The 20,901-nt window shown below is 35.6% G+C and overlaps 2 protein-coding genes across 2 annotated transcripts; both read left to right on the top strand.

The window, feature by feature from the left end:
* The first annotated feature begins 13,616 nt into the window (after positions 1–13,616).
* On the top strand, positions 13,617–17,945 carry LOC139896929 (uncharacterized). Its single transcript, XM_071879561.1, has 2 exons — positions 13,617–13,725; positions 16,900–17,945. The coding sequence occupies exons 1-2, from the start codon at positions 13,617–13,619 to the stop codon at positions 17,943–17,945; spliced, it is 1,155 nt and encodes a 384-aa protein (XP_071735662.1).
* A 40-nt stretch (positions 17,946–17,985) lies between these two features.
* LOC139896919 (uncharacterized) lies at positions 17,986–20,545 on the top strand. Its single transcript, XM_071879554.1, has 3 exons — positions 17,986–19,169; positions 19,243–19,471; positions 19,829–20,545. Exons 1-3 carry the CDS (start codon positions 17,986–17,988, stop codon positions 20,543–20,545), a joined length of 2,130 nt encoding a protein of 709 aa, XP_071735655.1.
* The last annotated feature ends 356 nt before the right edge of the window (positions 20,546–20,901 follow it).

Genomic DNA, 20,901 nt, shown 5'->3' with positions numbered 1-20,901 from the left:
TATACTTTTTCTGTTTAGATTCATAAAATAGAGTTCAATATGAAACCATAGCAATTTGATTCACTCAAAACGGATTTAAAATGAAGAAGTTATGGGTAAAACAAGATTGGATAATTTTTCTCATTTTAGCTACGTGAAAATTGGTAACAAATCTATTCCAACCATAACTTAATCAACTTGTATTGTATATTATATAATCTTGAGATACCATAGACACGTATACAATGTTTCGACCTATCATGTCGACACATCTATATATATTTCGGAACAACCATAGACACTCTATATGTGAATGTTGGAGTTAGCTATACAGGGTTGAGGTTGATTCCAAAATATATATAGTTTGAGTTGTGATCAATACTGAGATACGTATACACTGGGTCGTGGATTGATTCAAGATAATATTTATCGATTTATTTCTGTACATCTAACTGTGGACAACTAGTTGTAGGTTACTAACGAGGACAGCTGACTTAATAAACTTAAAACATCAAAATATATTAAAAGTGTTGTAAATATATTTTGAACATACTTTGATATATATGTATATATTGTTATAGGTTCATGAATCAACCAGTGGCCAAATCTTACTTCCCGACGAAGTAAAAATCTGTGAAAGTGAGTTATAGTCCCACTTTTAAAATCTAATATTTTTGGGATGAGAATACATGCAGGTTTTATAAATGATTTACAAAATAGACACAAGTACGTGAAACTACATTCTATGGTTGAATTATCGAAATCGAATATGCCCCTTTTTATTAAGTCTGGTAATCTAAGAATTAGGGAACAGACACCCTAATTGACGCGAATCCTAAAGATAGATCTATTGGGCTTAACAAACCCCATCCAAAGTACCGGATGCTTTAGTACTTCGAAATTTATATCATATCCGAAGGGTGTCCCGGAATGATGGGGATATTCTTATATATGCATCTTGTTAATGTCGGTTACCAGGTGTTCACCATATGAATGATTTTTATCTCTATGTATGGGATGTGTATTGAAATATGAAATCTTGTGGTCTATTATTATGATTTGATATATATAGGTTAAACCTATAACTCACCAACATTTTTGTTGACGTTTTAAGCATGTTTATTCTCAGGTGATTATTAAGAGCTTCCGCTGTCGCATACTTAAATAAGGACGAGATTTGGAGTCCATGCTTGTATGATATTGTGTAAAAACTGCATTCAAGAAACTTATTTTGTTGTAACATATTTGTATTGTAAACCATTATGTAATGGTCGTGTGTAAACAGGATATTTTAGATTATCATTATTTGATAATCTACGTAAAGCTTTTTAAACCTTTATTGATGAAATAAAGGTTATGGTTTGTTTTAAAATGAATGCAGTCTTTGAAAAACGTCTCATATAGAGGTCAAAACCTCGTAACGAAATCAATTAATATGTAACGTTTTTAATCAATAAGAACGGGACATTTCAGTTGGTATCCGAGCGTTGGTCTTAGAGAACCAGAATTTTGCATTAGTGTGTCTTATCGAGTTTGTTAGGATGCATTAGTGAGTCTGGACTTCGACCGTGTTTACTTGAAAAATGATTGCTTAACAAATTTTGTTGGAAACTATATATTTTTAACATGTGAATATTATGTGATATGTTAATCTTTTAACGCGTTTGATATTATGTGATAGATGTCTACCTCTAGAACAAGTCCCATTGACTCACCTAATAATAATGAAGAGTCAAATGTAAATTGGAATGATTCGTGGACTGATTCACAAATTCCCGAAGAGGAACCGGAAGAAGAGTCGGAACCGGAAGAAGAATCAGAACCCGAAGAGGAGGAACCGGATGAAGAAATAGAACCGGTGGGGGAAATAATAAAACGGTTAAGTAAAAGAAAATCCTCAACCAACCGACCAAGGTTAATTATGGTCAATGGTGTTTCCGCCAAGGAAGCAAAATATTGGGAGGATTACCAATTCTCCGATGAATCGGATTTCGACGAGAATTCCGATGATGTTATAGAAATTACCCCAACTGAATTTAAAAAGGCAAAAGAAAATAATAAGGGAAAGGGCATAAAAATAGAGAAATCTAATTCCAACCCCGATGAACTTTATATGTATCGTCAACCCCCGAAGTCCTTAAGTTGTAACAATGACCCGGGAACCTCTAAACCACCCGGTTTTTCTAAACCAATGTGGATAACGACGGCTCGTATTAGGGGAACATCATATACCCCTAGAAACTTGGCAAAACGAACCAAAACCGAAGAAGAAGAAACGAGCGAGTCAGAATAAGATAGTTGTATTCGTGTGGTGTAATATATGTAATATAGTGTGCTTATGCTTTATGATATATGTAAAAATTGCTTGTATTAATAAGTATTTTTTTATGAATCTAACTCTTGTCTATTTTACAGTTTAAAAACACAAAATGGATAGACAACCCAATATTTTAAGAGACCTACCCGGAGATCAGTTTGTAAGACATTCGAAGAACGTTCCAAGAATGTCTTGGTTTATAAGAGACTTTCGTTTAAAAGATGGGGGATATCACATTGGGAAACCCATAAGTTACGATGTGTTTACTTTGACGCATATATTGCGGGGAACCCAAATGCTATTTTACGCAACGGGTTAAGAAATTATTTTGACTCAATATATCCGAATATTGGACTTCGTGATTTAGAAAAAGCGGCTAACATGCAACATAAAGAAGCATGTTATGCTTACGGATTAGTAATGTTCGCTTCTCACCAAAGTGAGAATAAGAACATCGGGCTACAACTATTAAACAAAACGTTTCCACAAGTGACGGAGTCGGTAATTGGGGTAAGAAATGAGGTTTTTAGATTGTTACGGGACTGTTGGACATTACGTAACCCTCGTCCCTTTGACGACGTTACAACACGCTGTCTTATCAACGGCCATAACGGTTATGTTCCACAAGACCAAGGATGGGAAGTAATCCTAGTAAAACCAGAATGCATGACTTGTTTCTGGACATATGAATTACGTGTCTTTATTGTCTTTGCTGAACGACTTGTGTACTAGCTAGAATTATCTTCACACTATCTTGTATCAAAGTTATTGTGTGCTATATTTCATGCTTTATGTAAAATAAGTGGTATTGTAAGTTTGTAAAATATTGTATAAAAGTTTGAACGCGAAATATTATTATAATCAGTTTTTCATATAGAATTGTAGTAGTTGAATTATATATTAGCTACTAAGTATGAACTTAACGGGTAGGTACTACCCGAATTTAAACTTATAAAAAGCTAATATGAAGAAAAAGCTTTTATAAATGAGTTCATATTATGCTACGAAATACTAGTAACTACTCTTAATATTCTGTATGATTAACTTGTTCCATTTGACTATTTTGAAGGAAATGGCACCGACTACTCGACACACCGTGAATATGAATGAAGAGGAATTCCGTACTTTTCTAGCTTCAAACATAGCCGCAGTACAGGCTGCGCTACATACCAACAATAACCTTAGATCTAGCAGTACAGGAAATCGTGTAGGATGCACCTACAAAGAATTCACTGCCTGCAAACCTTTGGAATTTGATGGAACCGAAGGACCGATCGGATTGAAACGGTGGACCGAGAAGATCGAATCAGTGTTTGCCATAAGTAAGTGTACTGAAGAGGACAAAGTGAAGTACGCTACGCATACCTTCACAGGTTCTGCGTTAACATGGTGGAATACCTATCTAGAGCAAGTGGGACAAGACGATGCGTACGCACTACCATGGTCAGCATTCAAGCACTTGATGAACGAGAAGTACCGTCCCAGAACCGAGGTCAATAAGCTCAAGACAGAACTTAGAGGGTTACGAACCCAAGGATTTGATATTACCACGTACGAAAGACGATTCACATAATTGTGCCTATTGTGTCCGGGAGCATTCGAAGATGAGGAAGAGAAGATCGACGCGTTTGTGAAAGGATTACCGGAAAGAATCCAAGAAGATATAAGTTCACACGAGCCCGCCTCCATACAACAGGCATGTAGAATGGCTCACAAACTAGTGAACCAGATTGAAGAAAGAATTAAAGAACAGACTGCTGAAGAGACCAATGTGAAGCAAGTCAAAAGAAAGTGGGAGGAAAACAGTGATAAGAATCACCAATACAACAATAACAGCAATTACAACAATAATCGCAACAATTATCCCAACAATCGCAACATCAATCGCAACTACAACAAACGGCCCAACAACAACAATAACAACAACAACAACAACAACAACTACAACAATCATCCCAACAACAATAATAACCGCAACAACAACAACAATCAGAAGCAGCTATGCCAAAGGTGTGAAAAGTATCACTCGGGGTTCTGCACCAAGTTTTGCAACAAGTGTAAAAGAAACGGTCATAGCGCGGTGAAGTGTGAGGTCTACGGACCAGGGGTTAATAGAATGAAAGGAACAAATGGTGTCGGAACGAGTAATGGCGGAGCAAGTAGTGTCGGAGCAAGTTATGCCAATGTAGTTTGTTATAAATGTGGAAAACCAGGCCACATTATTAGAAATTGCCCGAACCAGGAGAACACGAATGGACAAGGCAGCGGAAGAGTTTTCAATATTAATGCGGCAGAGGCACAGGAAGACCCGGAGCTTGTTACGGGTACGTTTCTTATTGACAATAAATCTGCTTACGTTTTATTTGATTCGGGTGCGGATAGAAGCTATATGAGTAGAGATTTTTGTGCTAAATTAAGTTGTCCATTGACGCCTTTGGATAGTAAATTTTTACTCGAATTAGCAAATGGTAAATTAATTTCAGCAGATAATATATGTCGGAATCGAGAAATTAAACTGGTTAGCGAAACATTTAAGATTGACTTGATACCAGTAGAGTTAGGGAGTTTTGATGTGATAATCGGTATGGACTGGTTGAAAGAAGTGAAAGCAGAGATCGTTTGTTACAAAAATGCAATTCGCATTATACGAGAAAAAGGAAAACCCTTAATGGTGTACGGAGAAAAGGGCAACACGAAGCTACACCTTATTAGTAATTTGAAGGCACAAAAACTAATAAGAAAAGGTTGCTATGCTGTTCTAGCACACGTCGAGAAAGTACAAACTGAAGAAAAGAGCATCAATGATGTTCCCATTGCAAAAGAATTTCCCGATGTATTTTCGAAAGAATTACCGGGATTACCCCCACATCGATCCGTTAAATTTCAAATAGATCTTGTACCAGGAGCTGCACCAATAGCTCGTGCTCCTTACAGACTCGCACCCAGCGAGATGAAAGAACTGCAAAGCCAATTACAAGAACTTTTAGAGCGTGGTTTCATTCGACCAAGCACATCACCGTGGGGAGCTCCTGTTTTGTTTGTCAAGAAGAAAGATGGTACATTCAGGTTGTGTATCGACTACCGAGAGTTGAACAAACTTACCATCAAGAACCGCTACCCACTACTGAGAATCGAAGACTTATTTGATCAACTACAAGGCTCGTTTGTTTATTCAAAGATTGACTTACGTTCCGGGTATCATCAAATGCGGGTGAAAGAAGATGATATTCCAAAGACTGCTTTCAGAACACGTTACGGTCATTACGAGTTTATGGTCATGCCATTTGGTTTAACTAATGCACCAGCTGTGTTCATGGACCTTATGAACCGAGTGTGTGGACCATACATTGACAAGTTTGTCATTGTTTTCATTGATGACATACTTATTTACTCAAAGAATGACCAAGAACACGGTGAACATTTGAGAAAGGTGTTAGAAGTATTGAGGAAGGAAGAATTGTACGCTAAGTTTTCAAAGTGTGCATTTTGGTTGGAAGAAGTTCAATTCCTCGGTCACATAGTGAACAAAGAAGGTATTAAGGTGGATCCGGCAAAGATAGAAACTGTTGAAAAGTGGGAAACCCCGAAAACTCCGAAACACATACGCCAGTTTTTAGGACTAGCTGGTTACTACAGAAAATTCATCCAAGACTTTTCCAGAATAGCAAAACCCTTGACTGCATTAACGCATAAAGGGAAGAAATTTGAATGGAATGATGAACAAGAGAAAGCGTTTCAATTATTGAAGAAAAAGCTAACTACGGCACCTATATTGTCATTGCCTGAAGGGAATGATGATTTTGTGATTTATTGTGACGCATCAAAGCAAGGTCTCGATTGTGTATTAATGCAACGAACGAAGGTGATTGCTTATGCGTCTAGACAATTGAAGATTCACGAACAAAATTATACGACGCATGATTTGGAATTAGGCGCAGTTGTTTTTGCATTAAAGACTTGGAGGCACTACTTATATGGGGTTAAAAGTATTATATATACCGACCACAAAAGTCTTCAACACATATTTAATCAGAAACAACTGAATATGAGGCAGCGTAGGTGGATTGAATTATTGAATGATTACGACTTTGAGATTCGTTACCACCCGGGGAAGGCAAATGTGGTAGCCGATGCCTTGAGCAGGAAGGACAGAGAACCCATTCGAGTAAAATCTATGAATATAATGATTCATAATAACCTTACTACTCAAATAAAGGAGGCGCAACAAGGAGTTTTAAAAGAGGGAAATTTAAAGGATGAAATACCCAAAGGATCGGAGAAGCATCTTAATATTCGGGAAGACGGAACCCGGTATAGGGCTGAAAGGATTTGGGTACCAAAATTTGGAGATATGAGAGAAATGGTACTTAGAGAAGCTCATAAAACCAGATACTCAATACATCCTGGAACGGGGAAGATGTACAAGGATCTCAAGAAAAATTTTTGGTGGCCGGGTATGAAAGCTGATGTTGCTAAATACGTAGGAGAATGTTTGACGTGTTCTAAGGTCAAAGCTGAGCATCAGAAACCATCAGGTCTACTTCAACAACCCGAAATCCCGGAATGGAAATGGGAAAACATTACCATGGATTTCATCACTAAATTGCCAAGGACTGCAAGTGGTTTTGATACTATTTGGGTAATAGTTGATCGTCTCACCAAATCAGTACACTTCCTGCCAATAAGAGAAGATGACAAGATGGAGAAGTTAGCACGACTGTATTTGAAGGAAGTCATCTCCAGACATGGAATACCAATCTCTATTATCTCTGATAGGGATGGCAGATTTATTTCAAGATTCTGGCAGACATTACAGCAAGCATTAGGAACTCGTCTAGACATGAGTACTGCCTATCATCCACAAACTGATGGGCAGAGCGAAAGGACGATACAAACGCTTGAAGACATGCTACGAGCATGTGTTATTGATTTCGGAAACAGTTGGGATCAACATCTACCGTTAGTAGAATTTTCCTACAACAACAGCTACCATTCAAGCATTGAGATGGCGCCGTTTGAAGCACTTTATGGTAGAAAGTGCAGGTCTCCGATTTGTTGGAGTGAAGTGGGGGATAGACAGATTACGGGTCCGGAGATTATACAAGAAACTACCGAGAAGATCATCCAAATTCAACAACGGTTGAAAACCGCCCAAAGTCGACAAAAGAGCTACGCTGACATTAAAAGAAAAGATATAGAATTTGAAATTGGAGAGATGGTCATGCTTAAAGTTGCACCTTGGAAAGGCGTTGTTCGATTTGGTAAACGAGGGAAATTAAATCCAAGGTATATTGGACCATTCAAGATTATTGATCGTGTTGGACCAGTAGCTTACCGACTTGAGTTACCTCAACAACTCGCGGCTGTACATAACACTTTCCACGTCTCGAATTTGAAGAAATGTTTTTCTAAAGAAGATCTCACTATTCCGTTAGATGAAATCCAAATCAACGAAAAACTTCAATTCATCGAAGAACCCGTCGAAATAATGGATCGTGAGGTTAAAAGACTTAAGCAAAACAAGATACCAATTGTTAAGGTTCGATGGAATGCTCGTAGAGGACCCGAGTTCACCTGGGAGCGTGAAGATCAGATGAAGAAGAAATACCCGCATCTATTTCCAGAAGATTCGTCAACACCTTCAACAGCTTAAAATTTCGGGACGAAATTTATTTAACGGGTAGGTACTGTAGTGACCCGAACTTTTCCATGTTTATATATATTAATTGAGATTGATATTTACATGATTAAATGTTTCCAACATGTTAAGCAATCAAACTTGTTAAGACTTGATTAATTGAAATAGGTTTCATATAGACAATTGACCACCCAAGTTGACCGGTGATTCACGAACGTTAAAACTTGTAAAAACTATATGATGACATATATATGGTTATATATATAGTTAACATGATATTATGATAAGTAAACATATCATTAATTATATTAACAATGAACTACATATGTAAAAACAAGACTACTAACTTAATGATTTTGAAACGAGACATATATGTAACGATTATCGTTGTAACGACATTTAATGTATATATATCATATTAAGAGATATTCGTACATCATAATATCATGATAATATAATAATTTAAAATCTCTTTTGATATTATAAACATTGGGTTAACAACATTTAACAAGATCGTTAACCTAAAGGTTTCAAAACAACATTTACATGTAACGACTAACGATGACTTAACGACTCAGTTAAAATGTATATACATGTAGTGTTTTAATATGTATTCATACACTTTTGAAAGACTTCAAGACACTTATCAAAATACTTCTACTTAACAAAAATGCTTACAATTACATCCTCGTTCAGTTTCATCAACAATTCTACTCGTATGCACCCGTATTCGTACTCGTACAATACACAGCTTTTAGATGTATGTACTATTGGTATATACACTCCAATGATCAGCTCTTAGCAGCCCATTTGAGTCACCTAACACATGTGGGAACCATCATTTGGCAACTAGCATGAAATATCTCATAAAATTACAAAAATATGAGTAATCATTCATGACTTATTTACATGAAAACAAAATAACATATCCTTTATATCTAATCCATACACCAACGACCAAAAACACCTACAAACACTTTCATTCTTCAATTTTCTTCATCTAATTGATCTCTCTCAAGTTCTATCTTCAAGTTCTAAGTGTTCTTCATAAATTCCAAAAGTTCTAGTTTCATAAAATCAAGAATACTTTCAAGTTTGCTAGCTCACTTCCAATCTTGTAAGGTGATCATCCAACCTCAAGAAATCTTTGTTTCTTACAGTAGGTTATCATTCTAATACAAGGTAATAATCATATTCAAACTTTGGTTCAATTTCTATAACTATAACAATCTTATTTTAAGTGATGATCTTACTTGAACTTGTTTTCGTGTCATGATTCTGCTTCAAGAACTTCGAGCCATCCAAGGATCCATTGAAGCTAGATCCATTTTTCTCTTTTCCAGTAGGTTTATCCAAGGAACTTAAGGTAGTAATGATGTTCATAACATCATTCGATTCATACATATAAAGCTATCTTATTCGAAGGTTTAAACTTGTAATCACTAGAACATAGTTTAGTGAATTCTAAACTTGTTCGCAAACAAAAGTTAATCCTTCTAACTTGACTTTTAAAATCAACTAAACACATGTTCTATATCTATATGATATGCTAACTTAATGATTTAAAACCTGGAAACACGAAAAACACCGTAAAACCGGATTTACGCCGTCGTAGTAACACCGCGGGCTGTTTTGGGTTAGTTAATTAAAAACTATGATAAACTTTGATTTAAAAGTTGTTATTCTGAGAAAATGATTTTTATTATGAACATGAAACTATATCCAAAAATTATGGTTAAACTCAAAGTGGAAGTATGTTTTCTAAAATGGTCATCTAGACGTCGTTCTTTCGACTGAAATGACTACCTTTATAAAAACGACTTGTAACTTATTTTTCCGACTATAAACCTATACTTTTTCTGTTTAGATTCATAAAATAGAGTTCAATATGAAACCATAGCAATTTGATTCACTCAAAACGGATTTAAAATGAAGAAGTTATGGGTAAAACAAGATTGGATAATTTTTCTCATTTTAGCTACGTGAAAATTGGTAACAAATCTATTCCAACCATAACTTAATCAACTTGTATTGTATATTATGTAATCTTGAGATACCATAGACACGTATACAATGTTTCGACCTATCATGTCGACACATCTATATATATTTCGGAACAACCATAGACACTCTATATGTGAATGTTGGAGTTAGCTATACAGGGTTGAGGTTGATTCCAAAATATATATAGTTTGAGTTGTGATAAATACTGAGATACGTATACACTGGGTCGTGGATTGATTCAAGATAATATTTATCGATTTATTTCTGTACATCTAACTGTGGACAACTAGTTGTAGGTTACTAACGAGGACAGCTGACTTAATAAACTTAAAACATCAAAATATATTAAAAGTGTTGTAAATATATTTTGAACATACTTTGATATATATGTATATATTGTTATAGGTTCGTGAATCAACCAGTGGCCAAATCTTACTTCCTGACGAAGTAAAAATCTGTGAAAGTGAGTTATAGTCCCACTTTTAAAATCTAATATTTTTGGGATGAGAATACATGCAGGTTTTATAAATGATTTACAAAATAGACACAAGTACGTGAAACTACATTCTATGGTTGAATTATCGAAATTGAATATGCCCCTTTTTATTAAGTCTGGTAATCTAAGAATTAGGGAACAGACACCCTAATTGACGCGAATCCTAAAGATAGATCTATTGGGCTTAACAAACCCCATCCAAAGTACCGGATGCTTTAGTACTTCGAAATTTATATCATATCCGAAGGGTGTCCCGGAATGATGGGGATATTCTTATATATGCATCTTGTTAATGTCGGTTACCAGGTGTTCACCATATGAATGATTTTTATCTCTATGTATGGGATGTGTATTGAAATATGAAATCTTGTGGTCTATTATTATGATTTGATATATATAGGTTAAACCTATAACTCACCAACATTTTTGTTGACGTTTTAAGCATGTTTATTCTCAGGTGATTATTAAGAGCTTCCGCAGTCGCATACTTAAATAAGGACGAGATTTGGAGTCCATGCTTGTATGATATTGTGTAAAAACTGCATTCAAGAAACTTATTTTGTTGTAACATATTTGTATTGTAAACCATTATGTAATGGTCGTGTGTAAACAGGATATTTTAGATTATCATTATTTGATAATCTACGTAAAGCTTTTTAAACCTTTATTGATGAAATAAAGGTTATGGTTTGTTTTAAAATGAATGCAGTCTTTGAAAAACGTCTCATATAGAGGTCAAAACCTCGTAACGAAATCAATTAATATGGAACGTTTTTAATCAATAAGAACGGGACATTTCAATACTAGCTTTGTTATCGTGATACTTAGCATTATACATGTGAAAGGTATGCTAATTAGGTAACTAGTATGCATGCGGATTTGGTAAGTGTTTGCAAGTAAGTAGGTTATATATATGTATGTATAATTGTTGCACTCACTAAGCCTTGCTTACCCTCTCGTTGTTTACCATTTTATAGGTTCCGGCTTGGACAAGGGTAAGGGCATACGTTTGGACTAGTGGTCTCCTGCTTATGTTGTCGGGGGTGATTTTGGTGTTAGCTTTTGAAGTTGGCCTAACATTTTGGGTAGTTTAGCCCCAAACCATGCTCGAGGTCGTTTGGATTATAAACTATCCTTGTAGTGGGTCAAACTTGTATTAAACTTAATTAATGGCTTTCGTGCCTTTTGTAAACATTTAAATTGATGTACGTTTAAATGGAACTTGTGGAATGGTTTACATAGTTAATTGGCACATAAATGTGTATTATAAAAAAAAAATTATCGTATGGAATACGAGTTGGGTTGTTTCATGTATATAACTCATTGTTAAAATACCTAATGAGATACTTACTTATCATAATATCATGTTAACTATATATATAATCATATATATGTCATCATATAGTTTTTACAAGTTTTAACATTCGTGAATCACCGGTCAACTTGGGTGGTCAATTGTCTATATGAAACCTATTTCCATTAATCAAGTCTTAACAAGTTTGATTGCTTAACATGTTGGAAACACTTAATCAAGTAATTATCAATTTCATTTAATATATATAAACATGGAAAAGTTCGGGTCACTACACATGCTATGTGATCGGATCGAGAAAGTTGTTGTCTCAATTTTGCCTCCAACAACCGCTGATGGCACCCCAAGTCAGTCTCCTCCTGTTGCTGCTGTCCATGCTTCTGTTTCGGCTTCTGCTTCCCTTTCGAATACAGATCCTTCCTCTTCATTGGATGATGCAAGTGTTGCTGGTCTCCTGTCACATGCTTCGGTCTCTGTTTCTTCACTACAGGATATCCCCTCAATCTCTTTGCAGCCTGACACATCAGGCCCTACACAGCACGAGCCACGTGATAATTACAAACCAAAATGGGAATGGCTTAGTGCTCCGTCAGGTAGAACATCAGGTGAATTATTGGAACTAGAGAACATTCTTAAAACGGTGCATTTTGATTTCAATTCGCGTGAAAGGTGGAAATGGGACCTCGCAAATGATGGGGTTTTCACGGTTAAGAAATTGGCCTCTCTCATTGATAAACATATTCTTGGCCATCATACCAATTCGAAAAAAAATCTCCACAATAATCTCATTCCCAAAAAGATTGAAATTTTTGCTTGGAGATCGTTGAAAAAAAGAATCCCGGTTCGGATCGAACTTGATAAAAGAGGCATCGACTTGCATAGTGTTCGGTGCCCCGTTTATGATGAAGATCTTGAATCGGTTGATCACTCCCTTGTTTCGTGTAAGTTCGCATCGGATGTTTGGTCCCGTATCTACAATTGGTGGAATATTGGCCCATGCTCGTCATCGATTGTCGATATCCTTGAAGGTAAACTAACTCACGCCTCAACTTCTATTGGTCAAAAAATTTGGTAAGGTGTGGTTTGGGTTTGTGCATACTACTTGTGGAAGAATCGCAATATGAATGTGTTTCGTAAGGAGTTGTGGTGTGCCCCGGTACTAGTGAACGAAATTCAAGTAAAAACATTCGAATGGATCTCGAGTCGTATTAAAGGGAAGAAAATCGATTGGTCAAGTTAGCTTGTTAATCCTCATGTATTTTTAAACTTTTAACCTTGTAGTTCGGGTGCTCTCTTTGCACACGACTTACAATTCGTTTCGTTTTGGGCCGATCTCTCTGTTGATCGGTGTCTTGTATTGTAATCATTCGCTTTGTGTAATATATATTATCTTGCTTTTAAAAAAAAAAAAAAAAGATAGTATTAGTAAATATAAAGTAAAAAAGCTCAATAATAATCCCTAAATAAAACCCCAATTGATAACTAATAGCCTATCCCGTTTTTTAAGATCATAAATTTAGGTTTCGCATCTTGCAAACATGACAGCCGCATCACAAAATCCTGTTCAATGTTTCGGCCGGAAGCAAACCGCCGTCGCCGTAACACTGCAAGGCCGACCGTGGACAAATCAAGGTCATCTTTGCTCCACTCGATCACTTTCAGCCCACAGGTTTCGAAAAAAGCGTACGAACGTGCCCATCACCCAACCACTACAGTAAAATTGCCGAGGTTCATCACCTCCATCCGCCTTGCGCAACTAAATCGTTTCCGTCACCCATCGGAACTTCGATTATCATGAGTTTTTTTTTTTTTTCATTTTTCTGTTTTTTGTTTTTTTCGTTTCATCGGTTTGCCGCTGTAAGGAGGTAAGATGGCGGGGGTTGCAGCCTTGCAGGATGTTGATGGTGGAGGTTACAGGTGGTTGATGACGGCGGTGCAGGTGGCTGATGGTGCTATGGTGGTGATAGGTGGGGGTACAGGTGGTTTGCCGCTGTAAGGCCCACTATCCATACTTTATTAAGAGCAGTGGGAGTGAGAGCAAGTCTCCCTCCCGTCACACCCCAAGTGACATAGTCACCCACTCCCCACTCAAGTCACTTTTGCAAGTTCCCCCATGTCAGTCGCCCATGCGACGGATGTTCCCACTTTTTTTTTTTTTTTTCAAAGGAATACATTATTAAATATAATAAAATATTATTTTAACATACTAACTAACACACTAACTGACATAGGTCATTACTCCCCACTTTTTCCGACTCAGCAAATCACGCCTGACATGTCAAGTGACCTCAGTCACCACTCACAGTGCTCTAAGTCACTTGTCTGCATGTTCCCACTAACTCTTATCACATATGGCCATGTGCAATTTGTTGACTTTACCACCCACATTTCATGGAGCAAAACAATGAAATAATCGAGCGACTCTTTTATCTCTTTTGTTCTTAGATCTACCTGGATCACCCAAGAACCATAGGATGATACCTCATCATCTACTTTATCATCCGATTTGATTCTTTTAGCTGCTAGAGTTGGGAAGTTCATCACTGCACAAACATCATGTTTACATCTGAGAAAATTAATAGCGACGGATCTGAGAAAAGTAGTAGTCGACCAAAAGGTTGGTCGCTCGGGTTGTTTGTTGTTTGTTGGTCGACCATGTTTAAATGAGGTGGTGGTTGACCATGTTTATATGGTGGTCAACCAGGCACTGAATGATGTTTGGTCCAGGGGCGGAGCCAGGATTTAAGATCGTTGGGGGCACAAAATTTATACCAATATATATATATAGTCAAGCAAACTTATTTAACAAGCTATAATTCTATATCAAGGTCGTTAGAGTTTTTATAAAGGCACATTTGTAAAGGGGCAAACATTGGTACTTATTGGGCTATTAATGAATATCTGGCCCAAGATTAAACACTTGGATGTAAATTTAGTTGAAATCATATGCTGTCACAATTCTTAATACACATGGCACTCAGTTTTAAACCTAAATAAAATACCACCACATAATAAACTTGAGGTGGCACTCCAATTTAACATATAATAATTACACTACACATAAAACTTCAGTGGGGTCACAGGCACCTAGTGTCTACTGAGTGGCTCCGCCCCTGGTTTGGTCGACCACCTTGTAAAATGAGGTGGTCGACCACATTATGAGATAGTCTACCAAAATATTGGTCGACTGAATGGTTTAATTAGACAATTTTTATTATTATTATTATTATTTTTTTATTTTTTTTTTTAAGTTTATATTGTTATAACACTTTGAAAAAATTGTATTTTTGGCAATTTCTCATTGCAAACTTGTCCTATCTGTGTATCCCTTTATGGTTGTATTTTAAAAAGTATGACAAAAAGGAGTAGCAAGATCACTATTGGCCCAAATGAAAGAGATTTTTTTTCTTTTCAAAACGATGATTTTATTAAGGAACACTAGCAAGAAATTAGCGAAACGAAAGAGAATATATATACAAAATATTTGTACCACAAAAACAAGGACATTATGTTAATAAGTAGTATTGGTTAAGAAGTAAACCTGAAGGGTCTTATTTAGCACATATCGCGAAAACTCAACCCAAACCGAAAGCTTCAGTTGAACTGAAATTTAAATATCTAATAGTTTTTGCGATGTATTGTCAAACTGGTTTGATCATGTTAGTTATTATTTGGCAATTGGAGTTATAATCCCAATTTCACACTCACACCTTTTACTTTTAACTGAATGACAATTTTTTTTTGAAAGGCAAGTATTCTATTATAGATAAAAAAGAACAAACAACTAGCAAGCAGCTAGCAAATACAAATAAACCACGAAAAAAACTCACATTCAGACCAAAAACGATCTAACTAAGCCCCACGACAAAACTAGAAAAATATCACGAACAAAATGACTAAACTGCCCCGACAAACCACCACAAATGATCCAAAAACTAACAAGCATAGGGCTAGTCGCGAGAATAATTTCCAAATCGTCCTACAACTGCACAATTCGAAGCCCAAACATAATCTACACACTACAAGAAAAATGGTAATTAGTGACCAATTTTTAGTGATCACTTATTTTTTAGTCACTAATAATTCAATATTAGTTACCATAAAAAAGGTGTCATTAACTATTGGTCACTAAATAATATTAGTGACCAAATAAATACTTGTCACTAAAATTCACATATAGTGATAAAAAAGTGGTCACTTATTAAAAAAAAAAAAAAAAAAAAAAGATATCATTAGTAACCATTAGTAACCACATAAAATTTACATATAAAGACCAAACAATGGTCACTTATTTGAAAAAATAGGTATAACAAATTATTTTTCTCAAAGGTTTTTCATATGACCATGTACAACATACAACCTCTACCTAATAAAAATATACTCCGTACTTACTAATTTAACATTTACAGAGATAAAATTTAATATTTAACGGAGTATAATTTTGTTTGACTAATAACTACGTCGTTTATAACTTATCACTCCCCTAACTTTATTATAACTTTATTATAAAATTTTGTTTGATTTGATCAACTGCTCGTCTCCTTCGCTTTTAGATTCACCTAAACACTTCATCTTCGTGAATCGATCTCCGAAGACGTACATCGATCTGACGGCATAAATCGCTTATCAACTCCGACGGAATGAATTGCTTATCATCTCCGACGGCATAAATAGCCGGATTCTGGTAATTTCTGATTCGCTTCTTTTCTTTTGCCCTAATATTTTTACAATTAGGGCAAAAGTAAATCTCTGCTGTTACATAACAATTGTAATCATAAATAGCTGATCTAGTAGGTATTATGACTCTTTTTCAGCTGTTGAAGCTTTCTCCGCCACTTAATCACCCGGTCGCCTCTTGTGGAAGCTTACTCAACCATTCTCTGTTGAAGCTGGTATATTCTATGGTGTCTCTGTATCAATTTCGTTTATATATGTATATATATATAATAAGTTATTATCATTTTTTAGCTGTTCTTCTTCATTAGTGTTTTTGTAGTTTGTATTAATTTATCTGATTGTTTGACTAATTGATATATTGTCTATTAATTTTGTAGTTTGTATTAGTTTATCTGATTGTTTGACTACTTGATACATTTTCAATTAATTTCTACTTTAATCACTAAATAAATACTTGTGTTTAATTGTTTGCATAGGGATTTTTCCAGGAAATTTTGTTTTAACTGATAGTATGGACAAGTCTTGGATGAATGTAGTTCATAGGACAAAGGATCCACGATTTGAATCCGGTGTCAATGAATTTCTTAATTTTGCATATCGTGGAAAGAATAAGTCATCTAAAATTCCATGCCCTTGCAAAATTTGCAATAATTTCCGCCATCATAATAGGAGTAGTGTTTTTTCGCATTTAATGCAAAAAGGGATTACTCATGGTTATGATACATGGGTGTATCATGGTGAGTCTTGTGATGTATCTGATGATAGCGATAATGATATACCATTTGAGGAAGGTGATAGGGCTACTGATGATAGCGATAACGACCTTGATGAAATGTTAGAAAATATAGGTAACGGTATGTGGGGAAATAACTGGAAGAATAGTGATGGATCTTCATCCTCTGATGAAAAAGATTTAGAAAATCTTCGTAAGTTATTCGATGAGTCACGTCAAGAACTCTATAGAGGTTGTAAAAATTATTCAAAATTTTCCTTCATTGTTGCTATTTTACATTTAAAGACAATGAGTGGTTGGTCTATCAAATCCTTTGATGCCTTGCTTGATATCTTTAGAAAAGTTTTGCCAACTCTATCATTAATTCCAAAGAATTTCTACGAAGCAAAAAAATATAGACGTGAGTTGGGATTTCATGGAGAAAAAATACATGCATGTGTTAATGATTGCATTTTATATCGAAATGAGTATAAATATCATACTGTATGTCCCAATTCTGAGTGTAAAGAGCCTCGTTATAGTGGAAGTGATTCAAAGGTACCACGAAAAGTGCTCCGATACTTTCCACTTAAACCCAGGCTTCAATGGTTGTTCATAGATAAAGAACTTGCTTGTGACATGAGGTGGCATAAGGAGAAGAGAGTGAATGATAATAACATAGCTAGACATCCTGCAGATAGTGAGGCGTGGAAACACCTTGATAGAGTATATCCTTTATTTGCAGAAGATCCACGCAATGTACGTCTAGGGTTGGCGACCGATGGATTCAGTCCATGGCAGCCTAAGTAATTCATATAGTATATGGCCTGTTTTTCTTGTCGTTTATAACATGCCTCCATGGAAATGTATGAAAGAACCATACATGTTAATGTCTATGTTGATTCCAGGTCCCAAATCACCTGGAATTAATATAGATGTTTACCTGCAACCTTTGATTGATGAACTAAATGAATTTTGGGTTGGTGTCAATGCTTATGATGCATATAGAATGGAGAAGTTTTCATTACGTGCAGTCCTTTTGTGGACTATCAATGACTTTCCGGCATATGGTATGCTCTCTGGTTGGAGTGTTAAGGGCTACAAAGCCTGCCCAATATGCATGAATGAGACCTCATCTCAATACTTGACTCATAGTAGAAAAGTAGTTTACATGGGTCATCGAAAGTTTTTGATATGCACACACCATTGGCGGAAGGATAAAAAGAATTTTGATGGGGAGGTGGATTTTGGTGAGCCAGTCATACCTAAGTCAGGTCATGAAGTTCTGAATGATATTGATGGGGCGATGGATTTTAGTGAGCCTTATCGCTTTGATAAGAAATATAGTGATGACACACGGGGAAGGAAAAAGAAAAGCATATTTTTCAAGCTTCCATATTGGCCTGACCTAAAATTGAGACACAACATAGACATAATGCATGTTGTTAAGAATGTGACAGAAAGTTTGACTGCTACATTATTCAACATTAAGGGTAAGACCAAAGACACATCTAAATCACGCGAGGATTTGAAGGACCATAGCCTTAAAAAGTGTTTACATTTACAACCACACGGTAATTCATTCATAATGCCAATGGCTTGCTTCCACTTCACGAAAAATGAGAAACACATAGTTATAAATCTGTTAAAGTCAATCAAGTTTCTGGATGGATTTGCTTCAAATATATCAAGATGCATTAAAAAGGAAGAATTCCAATTATCACGCATGAAAAGCCACGACTTTTATGTTTTCATCCAACGAGTGTTGCCGTTATCAATTAGGGGTTGCTTGACAAAAGAAGTTCGATTCGTGTTGTATGAACTAAGCGAGTTTATCCAGAAGTTATGTGCACGAAATGTGTATTTAGATGTTCTCGAGAAACAAGAAGCAGAAATTGTGGTCATATTATGTAAGTTAGAGCGATTGTTACCCCAATCTTTCTTCGACATTATGATTCACCTATTGATTCATTTACCATATGAAGCAAAATTGGCATGTCCGTCTCAATATCGTTGGATGTTCCCTTTTGAGAGGTACTTTTAGTTTTTGGTTTTTAAATTTTGAAACACATCCTAACTGTTTCTAATTACTTATCCTTTCTTTCAGGAAAATGGGTGTTCTAAAGGGATATGTTAAGAACAATGCTCGCCCAGAAGGATGCATTGCTGAGAGATACTTGGATAATGAATGTCTAACATTCTGCTCTATGTATTTAAATGATGTTGAGAGTGCATTCAACATGACTGAACGCAACAACGAAAGGATCGATATTCAAGGTCAAATTTCTGTTTTCTCATGCAAAGTGCGTCCACTAGGTAGTCGTAAAATATGTGCTGTGAGTGCAAATGAGCTTAAGAAGATCCACACTTACATTCTTAATAATTGCCATGAAATGGAAAAACTGATAAAGTACGTACATTCTTTCATATAATATTATTTACTAAATTACATTATTTATATTTTATATATGATATATATTTGTTTACTAAAATTGGTTTATGCCAATTCTTGTAGTGACCACAAAGTTGAACTTGGAAAGAAAACTATAATGATGTAAATGAACGTCATGATAAACAATTTGCTTCTTGGCTTCAACAAGTAAGATCTGTTTTTGATATTTATTGAATTTAAAAGTTTGTCATATGAAATTCTAAAGTTTGTTAATCTGACTCATTTATGGTTTTTACTTTAGGGAAGTACTCGTCAACAATTATTTGCACCAGAAATTCGGATATTGTCACATGGACCATCACATTCAGTGAATCAATATAGTGGATGTATGGTGAATGGGTATAGGTTTCACACCCAAAGTCGTGAAAAGAATATGAAGACTCAAAATAGTGGAGTAATAGTGCAAGGTTGTCATAAAACAAACATTATTGACTTCTATGGGATATTACAAGAAGTGTTAGAGTTGGAATACTTGGGTGACAATAAACGAGTGTTAGTATTCAAATGTGATTGGTTTAAGATTGATGATCGAAATGGGCTGCAGGTTGACAAAGAGTCTAGAGCAACTAGCATCAATACATCTCGAAAATGGTATAGAGATCAACCATACATTCTTGCATCACAAGCTAAACAAGTTTTTTATGTGCCTGATTTAAAGTTGGGAAGAAATTGGCATGTTGTTGAAAGCAGTATCCCTCGTGCACTATATGATATTCCTTTGGAAGAAGTATTTCAAGAACAAGAGCCTATTTTAAATTCGGGTATTGATTTAAATATGGATAAGGCATCCCTAACAAGAGGTGGAGTTACTGTCCCACTCGAAATTCCGGATTTATCAACCATTGGTGGTGATTGTCAAAGCCTCGATGATGAAGGATTTATTGACTCTTCAGATTTAGAGTCTTCTCAAGAAGAGGAGTTTTCTGAAGATGAAGATGATTGTACTGATTCGGAATAGGCTTTAAATTAATATTCAGTTAGACTTAATTCAAAGAGGAGTCGTCTCAAGATGATTGTACTGATTCAGAATAGGCTTTAATTTGATATTCAGTTAGACTTAATTGAAAATAGGTTTTGGCTATAGAGAATTTAAGAATGGAGGTAGAGTCTGAAAAGAAAAGATCAACAGTTTTGGAGGAACGGTTAACAGCTTTAGAGGGATTAGTTTGGGGGTTTCAACAAGAGCAATCTCAATTTCTCGAGGAGCAAAAGTACATGAAGGAGGAAATGAAATTTATGAGAGAGGAGTTAGTCCGGTTAACTAAATTGCAACCTAAAGATACTGTAAGTTCAAATAAATCTTAAAAATTTGCA

This window comes from Rutidosis leptorrhynchoides, chromosome 1 (genome assembly GCF_046630445.1).
Source record: "Rutidosis leptorrhynchoides isolate AG116_Rl617_1_P2 chromosome 1, CSIRO_AGI_Rlap_v1, whole genome shotgun sequence".
Classification (NCBI taxonomy): Eukaryota; Viridiplantae; Streptophyta; class Magnoliopsida; order Asterales; family Asteraceae; genus Rutidosis; species Rutidosis leptorrhynchoides.
This window is presented reverse-complemented; position numbering and strand designations above follow the sequence as displayed.